The sequence below is a fragment of the Ambystoma mexicanum genome, chromosome 2p (assembly GCF_040938575.1).
Source record: "Ambystoma mexicanum isolate Mex_15411 chromosome 2p, UKY_AmexF1_1, whole genome shotgun sequence".
NCBI lineage: Eukaryota > Metazoa > Chordata > Amphibia > Caudata > Ambystomatidae > Ambystoma > Ambystoma mexicanum.
In genome coordinates, this window is record NC_090923.1 from 1,223,515,678 (window position 1) to 1,223,536,143 (window position 20,466).

The 20,466-nt window shown below is 45.5% G+C and overlaps 1 protein-coding gene across 1 annotated transcript in view; it reads left to right on the forward strand.

Annotated features, from left to right (window-relative positions):
• Positions 1-20,466, forward strand: part of UBA1 (ubiquitin like modifier activating enzyme 1) — a gene marked incomplete in the record, with an annotated part of 790,705 nt that overhangs the window by 39,821 nt on the left and 730,418 nt on the right. Inside the window, 2 exon segments of the mRNA XM_069645505.1 lie at positions 17,432-17,548; positions 18,782-18,840. Coding sequence (XP_069501606.1) covers positions 17,432-17,548; positions 18,782-18,840 — 176 coding nt within the window.

Sequence of the window (20,466 nt, forward strand, 5' to 3'; positions counted from 1 at the left end):
CTCACCGAAGTTCATTTCCAAATTCCATGTTAACCAGTCCATTGAGCTACCTGCCTTCTTCCAGGAACCCAAAAGCTCTTCTGAGGTGAAACTCCACACACTAGATGTGAGGAGGGTGGTCCTCTACTGTGTAGACAAGACCAGACCGCTAAGAAAGACCGTCATAGCTCCAGGCAGAGAGGGAGGTCGCATCTCTAAGAATGCCATCTCTAAGTGGATAGTCGGATGTATCCAACTGTGCTATTCCCTTTTAGATAAAACGCTGCCTTTTACGCCAAGGGTCCACTCTTCAAGAGTTACTGGAGCAACTCTGTATTTCATTGCAAATGTACCCCTTGACACCATTTGCAAAGCAGCCACATGGAGCTCTATTCACACCTTTTACTCAGCACTACTGCATTGACACTGATGCCAAGACACATACTCAAGTGGGGCAAGCGTTTCTAAGACATTTGTTCGCTCATGACCCTTCTCACATCCCACCTCCTTCTAACACATCTTGCTAATCTATGCACAGCATGTGATCTAAGCAGATTCCAAAAGCCTCTGAAGGGATACATTACTCGCCGTAATCGTATTTTTGATGCTTGTATCTGCTTATATTCACATGCGCCCGCCCTTCCTCCCCTCTGAGAGAAGGCGCATGGATGCTTGTAGTCGCATCCATCTTATCTGCTTGGATACTCTGTACTCGCGCTACTCCTCATACTACCTCATGTCAGAAAAAATACAATCTGAGGGTCCTACACACGTGAGGGATCATGGGTACAGTAGACGTCACACTAGGGATAGTATTACTGGCACACCCTAGTTCGGCCACCCTTTTCAAGTTTCGAAAAACAAACTGTAATACTCTGCAGATTCCACTAGATGTCAGCCTATGCACAGCATGTGAATCTAAGCAGCTACAAGCATCAGAAATACGATTACGGTGAGTAATGTATCATGTATATATATTTGTGTGTGAGAGAAGGGGGCTGGGAGACCTCTGGGTAGAGGTGGGCGTAGTGTTTATCGGGGAGGAGAGTTGCAGGTGGTTTGCAGTGGAAAGAATAGTGTGAGGTTGAGGTGGCTACTGATGTGCATAGTGGGTGGAGTCGCTCCGCCTAGGTATTTATTTTTTTCCCCCCAGTCAGCGGTGGGAGGTGTAAAAACTAGCTTCTAGCGGTGCTCATGGAGGGGAGGGAGGAGAGGCTGGTGTGAGCGGGGGTGGGGGGCTATTTAACAGGCCGAGGAGTGATTTATTTATTTTTTACTGGGTTTGGGTGTGTGGGAGGCAGCGATGGTGTAGGTACGGGGGTTGTCTTAGGTCTATGGGGAGGTGTGTTCGCTAGACATGGCATGGGAGACGCTGTTCTTTAGGAGTTTAGAGGAAGCTGGGGTGTGGGTAAGGGTTGGACGGACAGCTGAATGGGGGAGTTGCCATGGATTGCACGTAGTGTTTAGAGATGCAAACCGTGGATCAGAGTGGTTGGTTGCAGTGTTAGAGGGCACATGGGGGTAGAGGGGGTCAAAAGAGGGGAGGGTATGGAGGGGTTCGGTGTTCTGAAGGCAACCTGGGGGGGGAGGGGTGTTATGACGAGTACTCAAATTGAGGCGAGATTGGGTGGGAGGTGGTGGCATGAAAGTGAGGTCTGGTTGGGCAGCGGGGGTGTTTCTGGTGCGCCAGTTGGCGCCTCTGATCTTGCAGCCGATGGCCATAGCGGGAGCACAAACAGTGTAGCTTTGACAGTGAAAAACAGGAGCAAAATCCAGTTGGGAAACCCACACTAAGAGCTTCAAATATGGTGTTCCAGGTCACGAGACCCGGGATACCAATATGAATGGTTGGGCAGGGGCAAGGGGAGGTGGGGCTGGGAGTTAAGTCCGAGGTGCGCTCAGAGCGCTGATGGCACTGGTAGCAGGAGGGAGTGTGGAATGCAATATATAATGCAATCTCATGGACTTACTTTCTCAAACAATTCTTATTCTGTCGAATGTTGTTGGTGTGCAGTTGGCTTGAAGGAGCCATTTGAACAAACTCAAGAGTTGTTTCTTTGCACATGCTCAGGGAGCACATTCCATGGAAAGAAGCTGTGTCTTCCAAGAAACTCTTCTAGAGCAGTCGGATTTAAAATTGTTCCGTTTGACAATAAGACTTCGGCTCAATTAAGAGTTTAAGTGAACCGTAGCCAACTGTTTCTGTATTTGCGCTATCTTTGTGTTGTGCCTTAGATACCAAGTGGGGCAACCAATTTTAAATGCCTCACAATGTCCATGGCCCTCAGTTCTCTGCAGCCTTTCAATCTGCTTCTTTTGAATGCCTTTGGGGGTGCTTGGGTGAGTCTCGAGTTGATAGTTTTAATTTAATATATAGAGCTATTCAGAAGGACAGTAGTTTGCAATTTGGACAATTGATTACTCGAGGCAGTCCTCGGGGAAGGTGGATAAGGAGGGTGGAGCCCTTGGTTGGCGCAGACATTGAGACCTTGAGGCCTGTGCTCATACTGATGCATCGCTGAGAGACTGTAGAAGTCCTTTTAGACGCCTCTGCACTCATGGAGGCAGAAAGGTGAGGCGAAGTGGCGGAATGGGGCGGGCTAACCCAATGTTAGTTTTACTGTTTGAGAAGCTGCTATGAGAATCGAGGCCTTGACTGAATTAAAGGGCTCTGGAATCTCACCAAGCTAACTTCTCAGGGAAAGGCGTGAAGACCGCTGTCCCAGACCACAGTAGAAACCAATGGAGTGGTCACCAGGAGACCCTAGTGCTCGAACTGAGATCAAGGCAGGGGACCTGTCCATAATGTTTCTCACTTGAGGTTTTTTTAATGTCTAGGAGCGTAAACATCGCTCCCCGACGCCACCAGCTTGATAGGCAACTGTTAAGCTGGTATCTCCAGGAAGGTAAACCAGCAAAATTGTGTGTTAGGGTGTAGGAGGGGTGGGACAGGGGGAGCGGGGGGGGGGGGGGGGAAGTACTGCATCAGTTTAAAAAAAAATAAAAAAAACTCCAGTTATGGTTGAGGAGTCGAGCAGCTTTCCGAGTACAAGCGGAGCCATACAGGACAGAGGCAAAACGGGATCCAGTACAGAAGGACTTAAGAGGCAGAGAGAAGGCTTGCAAGAGGACAGAACCATGGAGAGGACGACGACCAGGGGAACAAGGATGAATTCACAGGATTTGAGAACACCGGTGTAGGAACATTCTACCACAGGTGTAAAGAATTACCTGAAATTAGTCTTCTGTGTCGATTCCACGGGTAGACGTACTTTCGGGTGTCTGTCTGCCGTGTGGTTGTAACTTTGTCTGCCATCAGGCATGCATTGTCGTCCTAGGTGCCAGTCTTGGGGAGGGGCAATGCACATACTCCAAGCATAATTCAGTCTTCTATTGGCAAGCCACTTTGGGTGATGGAACAAGGAGGCTGGTAAGCAAGTTCCTGTCTCCATGATCGGACCTAAAAAAAATAAACATTCAAAAGCAGGGGGTTAAGATGGTTAAGATGAGACGGCTCCTAGAGAGCCCCTAGCCTGCTTGAAAGAAACGTGGAGAAAGCACCCCTTCGAGGTTAAATGTGCTGACAACTTATGACTGAGCGAGAAAAGATTTGAGGAAGAAGCGGCATTGTAGGCTCAGCTCAGTTGGAAGCTTCCCTGCTGTATCTTAAGGATTTAAAAGAATTCATGAAAGGTGAGATGGCCAATTAAAGAAGTGATTTTAACTGCAACCAATCCAGTTAATGCAAAAAAGATTGGTGTGCTGGGCTCGAGTAGTGCAGTGTCCGGCTGATATCCCATTGCTGCGTGAATCTGGAGAATCAACCCTGGTCATTTTAGATCTTGAAGAAAATGTAAGCGGTCTCCCAAGAGAAGCGCAGAGAGAACTGTCGTTACCTGATTTCTGGAGCGAGATTCGTCTGTAGTCCAACAGGTTAATGCAAGGTGCAGTAAAAAGGTGACCTGCTGAAGCACCCTATTAGGGCAAGGTTCCAGAGAACACCTTTCCGGTCCACAGCTATAAGGGACAAGCTCTGGGTCTTGGAACCATGAATGTGTCTTCCCACTCTGGAATATTAGAGGGTATTTGTGTCCAGTAGTCTGCTACCACTTTCCCACAGAACTCTCCCTTCTATGGAGTGCTTCAAAGGTTCTACTTGCTGGTATACTGTGGAAGTGGACCATGAGCCTAGGCGAGGTGTCTTTGAAGTATGTCAGTATGGCATGGGACATGGACATAAAAGAAAGCCAACCAAGGGTAGGATGTCGCAGAATATGTTGAGACCTAATATACACATTTTACAGTCTTGGGGTGGGGAGTCTGAGATACTAAATCTCCTGCTATCCCTAACTGGGAAACTACGTAGTAAGTTGCTGGGTGACTGTGCTGGTGGCTAATTCTACATATAATAAAGTAGGACAAACTAGATTTGGCTCAGTGCTTCTTGCGTTGGACACCGAGAAGGCCTTCGACCGAGTGGACTGGGAAACAATAGTATAGGTGCTTCATAAATTTAGGTTTGGATATTGTGATCAAAATGATCACTGCTAATCTCAGATGGAGATTGGGCAAAGCGGATCAAACTACGGAGATGCAACAGTGGTGCCTTCTCACTCCTTTTTGTCCTAATAATGGAACCCTTTGCAAGTCCGATTACAAGGGTGGGAATCATTCACGAGATAAAATGGGCTAACGAGGAAAACAAAATCTGCTTATTTGCAGATGACTTGCTCCTGAACAGAGAGCGTCACACCCGGTGGTAATTAATGCTATAAATGCTTTCTCACAGGTGTCCGCATCCAAAGTCCGCATGACAAAGACCAACATATCAACTTGAGTGCTTCAAAAACGGAAGGTTGAGTTAATTAAGAAATTGCCTCCCGGGCAGCTCCTCTTAAATAGGCGACGACGCCTACCCACCCATCACCCATTCTGGACGAGCCAAGTTTGAGAGAATTGTAGGAATCGGAGTGTATGAGCTGAGTGTGTGTTTGTCCGCGGAAGGGAGGTGGAGTGAGGCTGCAATGCCTTGGCATCACCACCTCTGCGTGGTGGGGGAGGGGTGGGGAGAGGCGTGCCAGGTTATGGCCATCAAGAGTAAAGCAAACCTGATTCAGATTTGCTTTACTCTTCATGCCCATTTACATGGCAAGACTGCCCTACGGTGGATGTCCAGTCTGGATGCATTATTATTTTTTTTTTTTTTTACTGACTCAAAGTAAAATATTTATCCAGACTGGCCCTCCAATGTAGGCCATTGACTCTTGCCAAGGCAATGCGAGGCCAAGAGGACCAAAATCCATAGCGAGGCTGGAGATAGGAACATTTTTTTAAACAAAAAATATGTATTTATGTTCATGTATATGTGTGCATGTTTGGGGGGGGTGTGCTTGTCGTAGCATCTGAATGCTGTATGGGTGTGATGGTGAATGCGACTGTCTTAAGTGAAGAATGAATTCTGATCCGTGTTAATGTGAGCATGATTTATGACATATGCATGTTGGTGTTTTTGAATTTCAATGAATATTGTATGAATGATCATTGATGGATGCATGTGTGCCAGCTTGGAGTAGTAGAATTTTTTAAAATTTTTTTTATTGATGAGGTGAATATTTGAGCAAATATTCACCATGGCATGGCATTTTTATTCTTGGCATTAAAGGTAAGGCAGCGTAATGAGTTCCTACGTGCCCACTTTGGTGGGTCCTATCTACACATCTTTTCCTACTGCCATTACATTTGGTACTGGTAAAGCCAGCAGCAGTATGTTCATGCATGGTAATACTGGCGCATATTGGGGCAGCCTCCTTGGACCTGTCGTGGAAATCATAAAAAAAACGGTATACTTGCCTATGTTGTGTGCAAAGGCACCATGTAAATGAGCCGGAAGATGCTCTTGCGTGTATTGACTTGCATCTATTGGAAACCTATTGCAAATTGGCTTTTTGCCCAATTTTTCACAGGTGTGCCGAAATTGCATGATTTTAACACAATATTTAAAAAAAATGTGTAAAGACCCTCCCTCCAAAATATATATTTTTTTATTCACCAACTGCCACCGAATGGCCTTTTTGAATGGGCCCAAATCCCGAAGATATCTAGTAATGTTGAATTTCTGAATTCTGTCCGCCCAATTGTCCACTAATAATACAACAAATTACTCTTCCACGTATTGGCATATGTCAAAATGGGTCGGTAGGCTTTTACTGATTAATTTTCTTCCCAGATTGCTTTATATCTTTGTACTTTTTGTAGTTATTTGATGCAGATTTACAGAACTGGCACAAGGAACTCCTCCAATTCGTTTGATATAAGCAAAATTCATAAACCTGTATCAATAAAAGGTCTTAAACCACTGGAGAAAGAAGGGATGGGGTTGGATGCCTTGATTTTAAAATGTATACCGCAAGTGAACCCAATTAGGAATGCTTGATTGGATTCAAATTGCAATGGACAAACCTGGTTTGCTTATTGAGCAATCACTGGGTAAGTCGCACATCTGGAAGCAACCATGGCTACAAAGAAAATACGGGCCGAAAATTCTATAATGAGCCTGTTAAAAAATCCAGATTAGTTAATTGGGGACTAGCTGGCGGTTGGACGTGGGCTCACATTTCTGTCCCTGTTTACACCTTTATGGGAAAATCCTGAATTCACACCAGGTCGGTGGAAGGAAAATGTTGCAGATGGAAGATGGGGAAGGTGCTCAGAGGTAAGGGAATGGATTTGTGGGTTTGGGGGGGGGGGGGGAAGAGGGGAGAAAAATAGGAGCTTTCCGTACCGCAAGGTTCCCTTTGAGCTGCTGGAATCTGAATGCAATTTTGCCAGCTCATGCTCTGGGCGCACCAGAAGGATATTAGATTGGGGAGGCATGGGTGGTGGAAAAGTGACACCCTTTGAAAAATGTGTTTCACCAAGCCACGAGCACGAGGGACCTGATTCAAAAATCCATGAGGTGCTCTCTATCAAATGAGGACACTGCAGAGAAATGCAGGGACTCGTGGCATAGAGACCTATCATGAATTTGATGGGGAGATTTGGGAGACAATATGGAAAAGCCAATACAAACTACAATACCAGTGGAATCTGACCCTCCCCCCCTCCCAACCCCCTTGTTTAAACCAAGAATGCACCGGTGGTGGGGAGGTTGTGGTGGGGGGGATGCTGTGGAATAAATGGAACATACCATACTTGTTGTGAATGCCCAACCCCTATTTGGCTTGTGGTAAGCTACGTCGTAGCTGAAAGTGTTGCATATCGGATGACCCAGCAAGGAGAATGTTGGGAATGGCCTTTAAAAGAGGACACTGAGGAAGGCAAGTGTTATGGGAGGCTCATCTGTAAGCTACAGCTAGCAGTAAAACGGTGCATTCCGTAACTATGTGGAAGCCCACCAACACAAGTGCTTTGGCTGTTCAGGGTTTGTGTATTATTTGTAATTGGGGGGGGGGGGGGTGGGGGCAAAAATACATATGCTATACGGAACTCGACCAAAGACATAAACAATTTGGTCCCCTTTCCTATGTCATGCAGTCAGATTGTTTAATGTGTCCCAGCAGACTGAGATCTCATGTGGTTTGATGTTTAAATGTTCCAATGCTCAGGGTTTTGCTCAATGTATCCTCTAAAAATCATAAATGCAAAAAATGTTTTGACAACGGTTATTATGAACCATGATAAGGAAGGATAATGGCTGTTGCGGATCTGTTAATATAAAGGAACATTTTAAAAATATGGTAGGTTATTTATAACGCGCTTAATACGCAGAGGTTTCTAAGCGCGGACCCGGGGATCAAACCTGTGGTGCTCAGTGTCTTGCTTCCAAGGCGTGCACGTTGCCCCTGAGCTATCCTCCCGAGACTGTCTTTATGGTATGTCAAACTCATGGATATTGTGGTTTGTTATGGCTGCGTGGGGATAACCGTTAATTCAAGTCTTGATGACAAATCCCATGTTGAGAAACTAGCATATAAAATGATGCAGCCTATTGGGCGTCTAGCATGATTTGCCAAAACTCACAAGGCACAATAAATATATATTATATTTAGAATATATAAGATACCAGCATTGTATGAAGCTTGTCTGTGGGAATTCCCCAATGTCTCTATAAATAATCTGGATAGGCTGCAAATGCCAAGTTGATTTTTGGTCAGTGAAAAAAAAAAATGCTTGGTCGTTCCCATGCTAAACAGTTTGTATAATGGTAATGGCACATCTTAGTTTTATGATCCAGCTGTGATCACGAGGAACCTGGCTGTTAATATTTAGCCTAATTTGCATCTAAGATTTAGTATGGAAAGAGAACGGAGAGTGTGGAAAGAGAATCGAGAGAACTATTCATTAGAATAAATGTAATGCTCGACTAACGAGACCATGACCTGACTTGAGGTTGTTTGGCAGCAAGGTGGACGAAAGCTTGGAGAAGCTGCAGACCTCGAAAGCGGCAGCAAAATAACTCAGCGCCACTATAAGGCAACCTCAGCAACACTCTTACGCAGGCTCATCTTCCTGGAAGAGTCGCCCTTTTCGATTCTATTCCTCTTTTGGAAAAGGGAGAGGGCAGGCCAGTCGGAGAGGACAACGAAGAAAACCCTTTCGTGGTGGGAAAGGGATAGGCGCTAAATCAGCCACAGCAGCGGCTACTACCTCTTCAGCCACTGCTGCAGCCTCTGCAAAGCCACGTTGAGGTCTTAACCCACAAGACTCCGGTGGGAGGCAGAATCGCTCAATATATCGATGAATGGCGGGGCATAAAATCAGATGCCTGGGCACTAGAGATAGTGACCCATGGATACTGTCTTCCTTTTTATCAAAGACCTCACGATCATCCACCAGGAGCCAACTCTGTAAAAATTTCAGGCCCGCTCCTTCTGCAGGAGATTTTAACCCTGCTGGAGAAAGGTGCAATAGAAAATGTACCTGTAGCGGAGAGGAACAAGGGTTGGTACTTCCCTTATTTTCTCATTCCCAAAAAGGACGGAGGATTGAGACCCATCTTGGACTTGAGAAATTTGGACAAATTCCTCAGGAAGGACAAGTTCAAGATGGTGACCCTTTCTCAGAACCTTCAGGCTCTTCAGCTTCAGGGCTGGCTGGTTTCATTGGACCTTCAGGATGCTTACTTTCATGTGCCAATCCATCTCAAACCCAAAGTACCTGAGGTTTGCAATTGGCTGATCTCGCTATCAGTTTCGAGTTCTACCCTTTTGGGCTGACGTCCACCCCGAGAGTCTTCACCAAACTAATGGCGGTGGTGGCAGCGAGTCTCAGGAGGGAGGGAATTCACATCTACCCTTATCTGGCTGATTGGCTAATCAGGGCAAGTTCACCCGAACGGGCCCAGGAACATCTAGCCATGACCTGTCACTTCCTACACAAACTGGGCTTCTCCCTCAATTCCAAGAAGACACCAATTATTCCGAGCCAAAGACTCCAATTCATCAGAGCAGTCCTGGACACCACCTCAGGGAAAGCCTCGCCTCCCGAGGAAAGAGCTTACCACATTCTGCAGATGATAACGAAATTTCAGAATGCCCAACATCTACCGGCATTCGACTTCCTAAGGTTGCTAGGCCTCATGGCATCCTGCATTTTTCTGGTGCCAGAGGCTCAACTGAGGAGGAGATCCCATCCCTGCAATGGGCCCTCAGGATGCAATGATCCCAGTTTTCGGGGGAGATGTCAGATCTTCTACAAGACCCATCCAAGGTGGCTCAAGATCTCCTATGGTGGGCTCGCAGGGAGAATATCCTCAGAGGGGAACCTTTTTGGCAACCGTAGCCGGAGATGACTGTAGTGACGGATGCCTCACTCACAGGGTGGGGGGCCTACACCAACGATCTGAAAATCAGCGGTCGTTGGTCTCCATCGGAGTCCAAACTACTTATCAACCTTTTGGAGCTGAGGGCAATCCGACTAGCGCTGATGGCCTTTCTGCCCTCTGTACAGGGAAAGAATGTCCTGATAATGACGGACAACACAGTGGCCATGTACTACCTCAACAAAAGAGGCGTAGGATCACTCCCACTGTGCAGAAGTGATGCAGCTCTGGTTCTGGGCAATGCAAGAAGGAATCTCTATCGGCAGTTCACTTAGCCGGAGAGCTGAACACGGCGGCGGATGCTGTGAGCAGGCAGAGCAGTCTCCACAAGTGGAAGCTAGCTCAGGAAGTCCTTCAAGAGATCTTCTCCCTTTGGGGAACCCCTCAAGTGGATCTGTTCGTGCCCGGTGCCAACCAGAAGTGCGAACTGTATTGCTCAAGGGAATTTTCCCCCTGAGAGGAGCTCTAGGGGACGCGTTCGTAGTGGACTGGATATTTCCACTCCTTTATGCGTTTCGTCTAGTCCCTGTGATTCCTCAAGTAATCGGGAGGTTGAGAAAGTTCAGGAAAACCATGATCCTCATTGCCCCGGATTTGGCCAGGAGAACTTAGTACCCGGACCTTCTGGACATGTCCATCTGCCCTCCAATAAGTCTTCCGCAAAGAGAGGAGTTTCTGTCGCAAGAGGAAGGTCGGGTTCTCCATTCAGAGGTCAAGACACTCGACCTTCACGCTTGGCTTCTGAGAGGATGAGATAGAAGGATTGGGACCTCCCGGATGGCGTTATGGAGATTTTGCTTTCGGCTTGAAGGCCAGCAACAAAATCCTTTATACCGGTGTTGTTGGAAGAGATTCAGTAACTGGTGCAGGGATAAGAATGTGGATCCTTTTCAATGTACCACTCCCATGGTGCTTTCCTTTGTTACATTTGGCCAACTCGAGGCTCCAATTTGGAATTATTAAAGGATATTTGGCAGCGCTATCTATCTTCAAGTGCTCCTCCATAAGAAGTTTCATATTTCAAAATGCCTTTTAGTTATCCAATTTCTCAAATGGTTAACAAAGGTGTTCCCTCCTACACCTTTCCAAGTTCCCATTTGGGATTTAAATGTAGTTTTTAAGTTTCTAATGTGTGCCCCTTTTTTGAGCCTTTACATTCTTGTCCTTTCAGGCTCCTAACATTAAAAACTGTTTTACTAGTGGCTCTAACTTCAGCCCGCAGGGTGAGTGAGTTGCAGGCACTCTCTTGTAAGCCTCCTGACACGACTTTCCACAAGGATAAAGTTGTTTTAAAGGTCAAGCCTTTTTTCCTGCCTAAAATAGTTTGATTTCCATCTGTCACAGAAGATCACTTTACCGTTTTATTTTTATTTATTTTACGTTTACATTTTTACATTTATTTATTTTTACATTTATAAAGCGCTCACACAGTCCGTGGGCATCGATGCGCTGTTACAGGAATTTTGTTTTTTTTCTTCTTAGTTGCGTAATTTTTTTTTGTCTTAGTTACGTATTTGTAACGCGCTTAAACACCCAGAGGTTTATAAGCACGGACCCGGGGATCAAATCTGTGTTGCTTCGTGTCGAGGATAAAGGACCATCCCTTTATCCTCCTCCGCACGCTAGTAAAGAGGAGGAAAGATTCCACATACTAGACCCTAAAAGGGCTCTCAGTTTCTACATATCTAGACTGGAAAGATTTAGGCAAACAGATAAGTTGTTTGTCGGTTACACTGGACACAAGTTGGGACTTGGTGTGTCCAAACACACCTTATCCAGATGGATTATCCTAGCAATATCTGAATGTTACAAATTGGCTGGGAAGGAGCCTCCAGATGGTTTAAGGACTCATTCAACCAAGGGCATAGCAACTTCCACGGCTCTTTAAAGAGGTGTCCCAGTGCAAGACATTTGTGCTCCAGCCACTTGGTCAACAATGCACACTTTTGCAAAACATTGTTTAGACCCTATCTCTTTCCAAGGAGGCCTTTTTTTGCAAAAGCCGTCCTTCATTCAGTGCATATTTAAAAAAATAAAAAATAAATCTATGGTACTCCCTCCTCCAAATTACAACTGCTATGGGAGCCTATGTAAGATTAGAAATACGTGGGAGGACACAATCCATTCGAAGAACAAGTTACTTACCAACTTTAACGTTCTTTCGACTGGATGTTCCTCCCACATATTCCTAATCGACCCTCACAACCTACCCCTCTGTATATATTTTACGCTTTTTTGCACTTATACTTAAGAGCCTGATATCTGCCGGCACTAAATACAACTGATGCAACTTTTAACATCGAAAAAAAAAAAAAACAGAACTGAACCATCGGGCGCGGCTCGAGCCCTTTATACGATGGATGACGACGACACTCGACGGCGGCCTTCGAGGGACCAAGCTATGCGGCCTCGAGCACAGCACCCTCTGGTGAAATATTTTGCTGAAAGAAGCGGCAAGCTGGTGAATATATCCAAGATGAGGAATATGTGGAGGAACATCCGGTCGAAAGAATGTTACAGTTGGTAAGTAACTTGTTCTTCTAGCCATGGGGGTGGGGGCGGGGGGGTAAACACCTCAAAAAGTCATCTAGAAGTGTGGGTATCTTTAAAGAGGACCATAGGGAGGACAAGGCTGCAAAAAAATCAATAGAACCTCAGTCGGCCCCTAAAACGAAGGTTATACCTCCCACAGATGAGGACATGGGACTTACCCCCCTCTGTTTTTATACCAAGCTCCAAAGAGTGGAGCTCTCAGGACAAGGACATACTGGGAGATAAAAGGGCAGTAACTCAATCCATCCCTTTACTAAAAACGGTCCAGCCCAGAATTCTGCCTTCCTTGCAGACACCTAACCTCACGTGCAGTAAATCCATGTGTTGAAAAGTTATTTTGCGCTGTTCCCTCTGACCCTTTATATATCGGGGGACAACTAAAGCCAGATTCCCTGGTCTTTACCACCACTAGAAAGAGAACGGGAACCCCACTTGCTTCTTCAGAAGGAAAGCAAAAAAAATCTAGTGTCTTGGGAGGAAAGTCGCTTCATCTGCGGCTTATCAGGCTAGGATAGCCAACAGTGCCTCCCTATTAGCAAGCTATAATTGCCATAAGTGGGAGGAAGTATCTGTATTGCTTTCCTTCGCACCTGAACCTTTAAAGTGCCAGTTAGCGTAAGTAGCATCTGAGGGGGGAGGGCAGTGTCGGGCTGTCTCGGGCTGTGTCGGGCTGAGAATGCCGGTAGAATAATTGATGAAGGTATGATCATTAAGAGGCATGCATGGTTAAGACAGTCTGGATTCAAGCCAGAAACTCAGGCGACTCTGATAGACATGCCGGTCGAGCCTGATGTATTATTCGGCAAAGCCGTCAAAGATGCACTGACACGGCGAAAGATGAGCACGACACATTAAAATCCCTCAGTCAACTCACCAACAAACCCTCTGGACAGAGGGGAAACAGTGATTTTTGCCGCTTTCGAGGCCAAAATTCCCACAGGGTCAATATATTGCCAAAACCAGGGCTCATTGTGGGGGAATTACCAGTCACAATCTTCCCAGGGCTACCCAAGAGGGCAGCATAGAGGGCGTGGAAGAGGCAGCCCCGCTAGAGATAGTACGCCACCTGCCAAACAGTGACATTCCGTTTCAGGTCCCCTCCCATGCATCCCCAGTAGGGGGGCGCATTACCAACTTCACCCACGCATGGGAGGGGATCACTTCAGAAAGATGGGTGCTGTCCAGTTCCAGGAGGCTACTGCATCGAGTTGCTAGGGCGCCCCCACAACCATCTTCATGACAGAGTACACTCGCAGGAACATCAGAAAATCCTCCTCGAGGAGATCGCAACTCTATCAAAGGACGCCATAGAAGTCGTCCCGTTAAACGGGGGTATTTATTCAAACTACTTACTTGTGCCAAAGAAAGATCTCACAATGTGCCCAGTATTCGATTTGCGCCCTGCAAAAAAGGATTACATGGCAACACTGGATGTGAAAGATGCCTATTCTCATATTTCAATGATCCAAGCGCACAGAAGATACTTGCGTTTCAAGATGGCGAACCAGCACTACCAATTGAGGGGGCTGCCTTTCGGAATAGCCTCGGCTCCAAGGGCATTCACCAAGGTACTGGCGGTGGTGGCAGTCTGCGCAGGGAGACAATCCCAGTGTACCCTTACCTGGATGACTGGCTCGTTACCGCAGAGTCCCCCACCCCCCCTAATTTTCAGACAAAACATCCAAAGAACCATCAACCTCCCCTTTCAATTGGGTTTCTCCATCAACGAGAAAGTCAAGCCGTGTGCCAAGCACCTCCGAACAGTTGCTAGGAGCTGTCCTAAATACTCAAGAGGGTTGGCCTTTCCGTCAGAGGAAAGAATTCGAAATTTGTTGCTGCAAATTCATCAATATCAAGCCGGTCGCCAAATAAGGGTGTGCAAAGCTATGCATTTGCTAGGCATGATGGCGTCTTGCATTTACCTGGTTCCCCATGCGCGCCTGCGACCCATGCAGGAGTGGTTGGCGAAACAGTGGTCTCAGGCAAGTGGTCAATGGGACGATCTAGTGGTTGTTTCGCCAACACTAGTACAGAATCTTTGCTGGTGGACAAGAGAATCTAACGAGAGGGAAACCCTTCTACGACCCAGAGGTTAAGGCCATTGTCACAACAGACTCCTCATAAACAGGGTGGGGAGCTTGCGACCTCCACCACACAGCTCAGGATCTGTGGTCTCGCAAGGTTGCTCACAACTACATCAATCTGCTGGAACTTCTAGAAGTATTCAGAGCGCTACAGGCATTTGAACCCCTCTTATCAAACCAGCCCTTGCAGACGGCACAACTGCAATGGTTTACATAAACGGGGGGGCATTTGTTCTCAAAATCTGTCAAGGCTTTCCCTACAAATTTAGAAATGGGCACTCAAACGGAAGATTTACCTGTCAGCCCAACATGTTCCAGGGGAACTCAACTCGCTAGCAGACTCTCTGAGCAGACATACCCTTCCAGAGGAACACGAATGGCGACTACACATAGACTTCGTATAACACCTCTTCTCTCAGTGGGGTTTCCCCACAATAGAGCTATTCGCCACAAGCAAAAACGGTCAATGCCCAGACTTTGCGTCCACGTTACCCCAGCCAGGCTCCAAGGGGAACGCCCTATGGATGAACTCGTCTGGGATATTTGCCTATGCTTTTCCACCAGCCCCTCTCCTGAGGAAGGTGGTGAACAACATACACAAGGAACTGATGCCGCTTATACTAGTTGCTCCTATGTGGGCAAGACCACCTTGGTATCCACATCTGCGCAAACTGGCCATGTGCGATCCCATCAAACTCACATGCCAGTACAACCTACTCACCAGCACGAGGGACTAACGGTGCACCCGCAGCCGCACTCAGAACTTGGCAGCATGGCTCCTGAGGTCATAGAGTTCGGACATCTCAACCTGCCACAGATGTACATGGATGTCCTGAAAGAATCAAGGAAACCAAACACTAGGCACTGTTACTTTGACAAATGGAGAAGATTCGTAATTTGGTGCCAGACTAAACAAATCAACCCTATAGAATGTACTCCATCACACGCTCTAACTTATATGCTCTATTTGTTAGATGCAGGGTTAGTATTGAACTCCCTAAATGTCCACTTGGCGGCTTCATCAGCCTACACGACCTCACAATAGATCTCATGGTGGAAAGTACCAGTCATCAAAGCGTTTATGGAAGGGGTAAAGAAACTCTGCCCTCCAATTTCTAACCTGCCGCCAGGATGGGACCTTAATGTGGTACTCGCTAAGCTCATAGGACCACCTTTCGAGCCTATGCACAAGTCTTGTCTCAAACACCTGACTTATAAAACTGCCTTCTTAGTGGCTATCACTTCCATAAGAAGGGTCTGTGAAATTCAAGCTTTGTCAGAACAGGATCCTTTCTTTGTTGTACACAAGCTGGTTTTATGAACTCATCCTAGGTTCTCACCTAAATTCATCTCAATTTCATATAAACCAGTCAATTGAGCTACCGGCCTTCTTCTGAAAGCTCAGCTGAGTTAAAACTCCACACACTAGATGTGAGGGAAGCGGTCCGCTACTACGTAGACAAAACCAGACCGCTAAGGAAAACAGATCAATTGTTTGTCTCCATAGCGCCAGGCAGAGAAGGTGACCGCATTGCTAAAAAAAAAAAATGCCATCTCTAGGTGGATAGTCAGATGTATCCAACTGTGCTATTCCCGATCAGATAAAACACTGCCTTTTACGCCCAGGGCTCACTCCACAAGAGGTACAGTAACGACTCTGGCCTTCATTGCGAATGTCCCCTTAGACAGCATTTGCAAAGCAGCTACATGGTGCTCTGTACATACCTGCACTCAGCACTACTGCATTGACACACATTCCAAGACCGATACACAAGTGAGACAAGCGGTTCTAAGACATTTATTCGCTCATGAACCTTCTCTCATCCCACCTCCTTCCACTGCTCGCTAGTCTAATCACAGCATGTGATCTAAGCAGATTCCACAAGCCTCAGAAGGGCTACATTATCACCGTAATCCTATTTCTGATGCTTGTATCTGCTTGGATTCACATGCGCCAGTCCTTCCTCCCCTCCGAGAAGGCGCATGAACTTGTGAGCTTGTCTATCGTATCTGTTTGGATACTTCTGTACTTCCGCTACTCCTCATGTCAGATAAATACAATCTGAGGGACCTACACGCATGAGGGTTCATGGGTACAGGGGACTTCACGCTAGGGATAGTATTACTGGCCCGCCCTATTCAACGTCCCATTTCGAGTTTTGAAAACCACTGTAATACCCACAGCTTCCACTAGATGTCGGCTTATGCACAGCATGTGAATCTAAGCAGATACATTACTCACCATAATCTTATTTCTGATGCTTGTGTATCATATTACAAAAGCTGGGCTTTCTCGCTATTCCCTGCGGCAAATCCACCCATTGTTTGGGTGTTAATAACATGTGAACAATTCTGAATACAGTATAATGGTCCTGAACATTTTGACACTTACTTTTATATGACAGGCCAATTGAGTACTTTAAAAATTAGTAACTTAAAATAGATCATGCATTGGCACTGTTTTCAATGGAATATGGCTAAACAAACGATTTTGTGATGTTAATGGAAGGCGAGTAACCAAAATGAAAAAGCATAAAGAAAGTAATTGTAATGGTGATGTAGAACTGTTTGGTTGTCCTTCAATATTTACATTGATGTTTTGAAAGTTAGCTATTGCTGAGTCAGCTTACGGGTAGCAGCGAAAATATGATGGTTGTAACGTGAGTTACAACTGAAATGTCACCCAAAGTTAGACCTTCATTAAGAGCTAGCAGTTTCTGCATACCGAATAAGGGAGGCTGCTGGGTGTTTTCGTTCTCCGTGCGGACTCATTGCTGGGCCAATCCCGAGTATTGATTGACCATCTGTACTTGCTCAGTGTTAGACAAATAATCAGGCAGCTGTTATTAGTCTTTCATTCCTAGTCTAGAGTGTATATGCTGAGGGGCCTGTAAGGACTTGCTGTGCTCACTTTTCATAACTGTCCTCTAAGGGCAGTCCAATGCTACAGCGCTGATGCCTTTTTTTTTTGTTCTTTACCCCTCGCTCCTTTCAGATGTCCAGCTCGCCGCTGTCCAAGAAGCGTCGCGTGTCCGGGTCTGAGCCAAAGACGGGTTCCAACTGCTCCTCTGCCATATCTGTAAAGACTGACTTGACCACAGCCCCAGCCAACGTAAGTGGGTGAGCTTGAGTAGGCCTGCTAGGCCTGGTAGGACGCATCCAATACAGGAGCTCGGGCATGTAGCTTTTTTTGCAGCAAATTAATTTCTGCAATATCACCCGACTACATGTTCAGCACAAAATGCATTCATCTGTCCCTAATTTCTCTTTTGCGCTCCATGCCCTTGTGTTTTCATAAGCGTACCGTCTGTTCCCTGTTGAGGCACGCACACGTTATCCATGCCGTTAGGGTTTCCAAGCAGAACACATCCCACCCTTCATCTAAATGGGCTACAAGTCCAGTACATCCAGGCTGTTCATCAACTCCCCCGGCCCCCCACCATAGCCTCCTTAGCAGCACCTTCTGGCTCAGGCTATCGATTCCCTGCTGTCTCCTACTCCAGCAAAGGATTTGTGCCTTCATTGACTTCCCCTCTCCAAGACATGAATGCCTTTCAACTTGTGTAGTCTGCAATGCTAGTATCCTCCACATCCCCGTGTAGGGTCTTTAATACTGCCATACTTTCACCTTCCAAAATGTTACATTTTACAATGCACCTTTTTGTTCCTACTCTGTAACAAAGGCACTGTTACTTGGGAGAAAGTCCAGTGTTAGTTTATAGTAATATTACTTCCTGTGCAAAGTTTCTTTCTCCAGAAAACTATTTGGTATTTTTCCAAGTGTAGACAATTTTGACGCTCACTGATCTTCCACCCAATATAATATCCTAAGCATGTGTGCCTCTCATGCAATATAACTGTATATGAATATGCCCAGTTGTACGTTCACAAATCTTTTCCTAATCTGGGAACAAGGTAAGTGTGTGATTTGTGTGCATTTGTAATCAGCATTGCATACGTTTTCTGTATGAACATCTTTGCATAGTGAAAGACCATATTCAAAAAATGTGCTTCTGCTCCAACTCTCATTCAAAGTGTGTACTGCCTTTATCGCCACAGTTTTGATCCATGTTAATTTAATTATGTCTGAAGTGCTGCTTGTCCCCCCAGGGTGCAACCATCTATGTCCCAGAGTAGGTGGGTCCCATACTGGAAAACATTGATGCCATCCTTCATGTTTACCTGCATTTGTCTGCCACAGTCGGCTAGTTCTTAATTAGAGGAGATCTATCCCAATTGATCCACATTCCCTAATTTCTCGGTCTACAAAGCTTACACCCTGTTTCTCCCTGCAGCAACCGTTGGGTGCATAGGGCTTCCTTGAATGTTTGTTCTTTCTTCACAGGGTATGGCTCGCAATGGGAATGAAGTGGTGATGGACGAGGGTCTATACTCCCGCCAGCTGTAAGTATGGTACAGTTGCTAGCTTTTAAACGCGATTATGCTATGTGGGAGATTTCATTATGCAGGAGCTTCTTTGCAGTGAAAGCATATGTGTTGCGTTTCATGTATCATTTCTGTAATTTAAGACTTTTATATTTCACTAGAACAATTAAGGATGAAGCTAAAAATACTGCAATTAAGGTTCAGTGGTGGACACAAAATATATCTCACTACATAGAAAAATGAAGTATTCAATCTTAGTAAACCTATCCTGAATCAATCAACCTAAAATAGAATTACACTTAGAAACACAAGTCTTGGCACATTAGTATATACTTGGTACCAAATGTGGCACTAGTGTAAACAGAGCGAACAGCCACCTTCCTCCCTTGCTTTTTGTTGTCGTGGGAAAACCAATATACCCTAAGACACTCAAATGATCTTATATTAGCATGATGTTTTGATAGATTAAAATATAATTTTTATAAATACACAATGCACAATATACACAAAAATACAAACATTGCATCTCAAAGATGTGTCGCCAATTACAAGAAACCTTTTACTGAGTAAATCAGATTCCTGTGTACTGCCAATCGCCATTCATTGGAAGATGCTACAATGTTAACTAGGATAAGATTAGAAGGTTCTAGTGAGTACTGTTGTGTGTTTACAACTCTCGTTGGCCTTGTGATTCCTATGGCGTTGCACTACATGCTTCAATCCCCCATGTTTAGTATCAGGATTTTCTTCAGGGGCTGACATGAATTGAAAGTGCAATGTGCCTAAAACGAACAATATAAATGGAAGTATTAATGGCAGAAAAGTTAGACTTATGAACGTTCAGTAATCAAACGATGCAAGTAGATGACAATCTTGCCTCTGTATGACTGTATTTCTGTAAGATACATTGGTATTAGTCTGGTGTAGAATTAATCAGAATTTGTCACCAACAGCCAAAATATTATGAATGAAAAGGATCAGTCTAAAATATAAATGGATGTATAATGAACCAATACTGTGGAAGCGGAAAACTGTGGATGCCAATTAATGAAGCATAAACCTTTGGGACCCGTAGAAATGACCGGGGGGAGGATGCGGGTGGGAGGTGATTGAATGGGGTATTTATTTGAATTGCGGCTGAAGGAAAATTCCGAGCAGTCAAATGTTGAATTAATATTCCATTTGGTTCAATTGTAGTGAACAAGGGGTGCGTGGGTGTCCACCCCTTTTCACTAAGGACACTGCGGTGAAGGGAACCAGCGTCACTGAGGACAGGAGCCGTCGGTGGCACACAGCAAAGTGTGCCACTAAAGGTACGTAGGGGGCGCAGGTTGTTCGAAATGTCTGTGGGGGGAAAAAACAGGTCATTTTCGTTTTAATGACTTTTTTTTTCTACTTCAAACATTTCTCATATCGTGGACAAACAAAACCTTTTACAGGAGTGGGCTCATGCACACTTACCCACAAAGTATGTTGAGCTGGTCCTGTTATGCTGCCGTATTTGGGTGAGTATTCCAAGGTGTTCTACCAACATCGCTCTACACATAAATTGAAGGACCAATAAGTAAAATAGTTTTAACAATGATAATGATTGGGTCTTCAAAATTGCCCTCGCATGAAAACCAAAGCTTTAGCATATAAGCT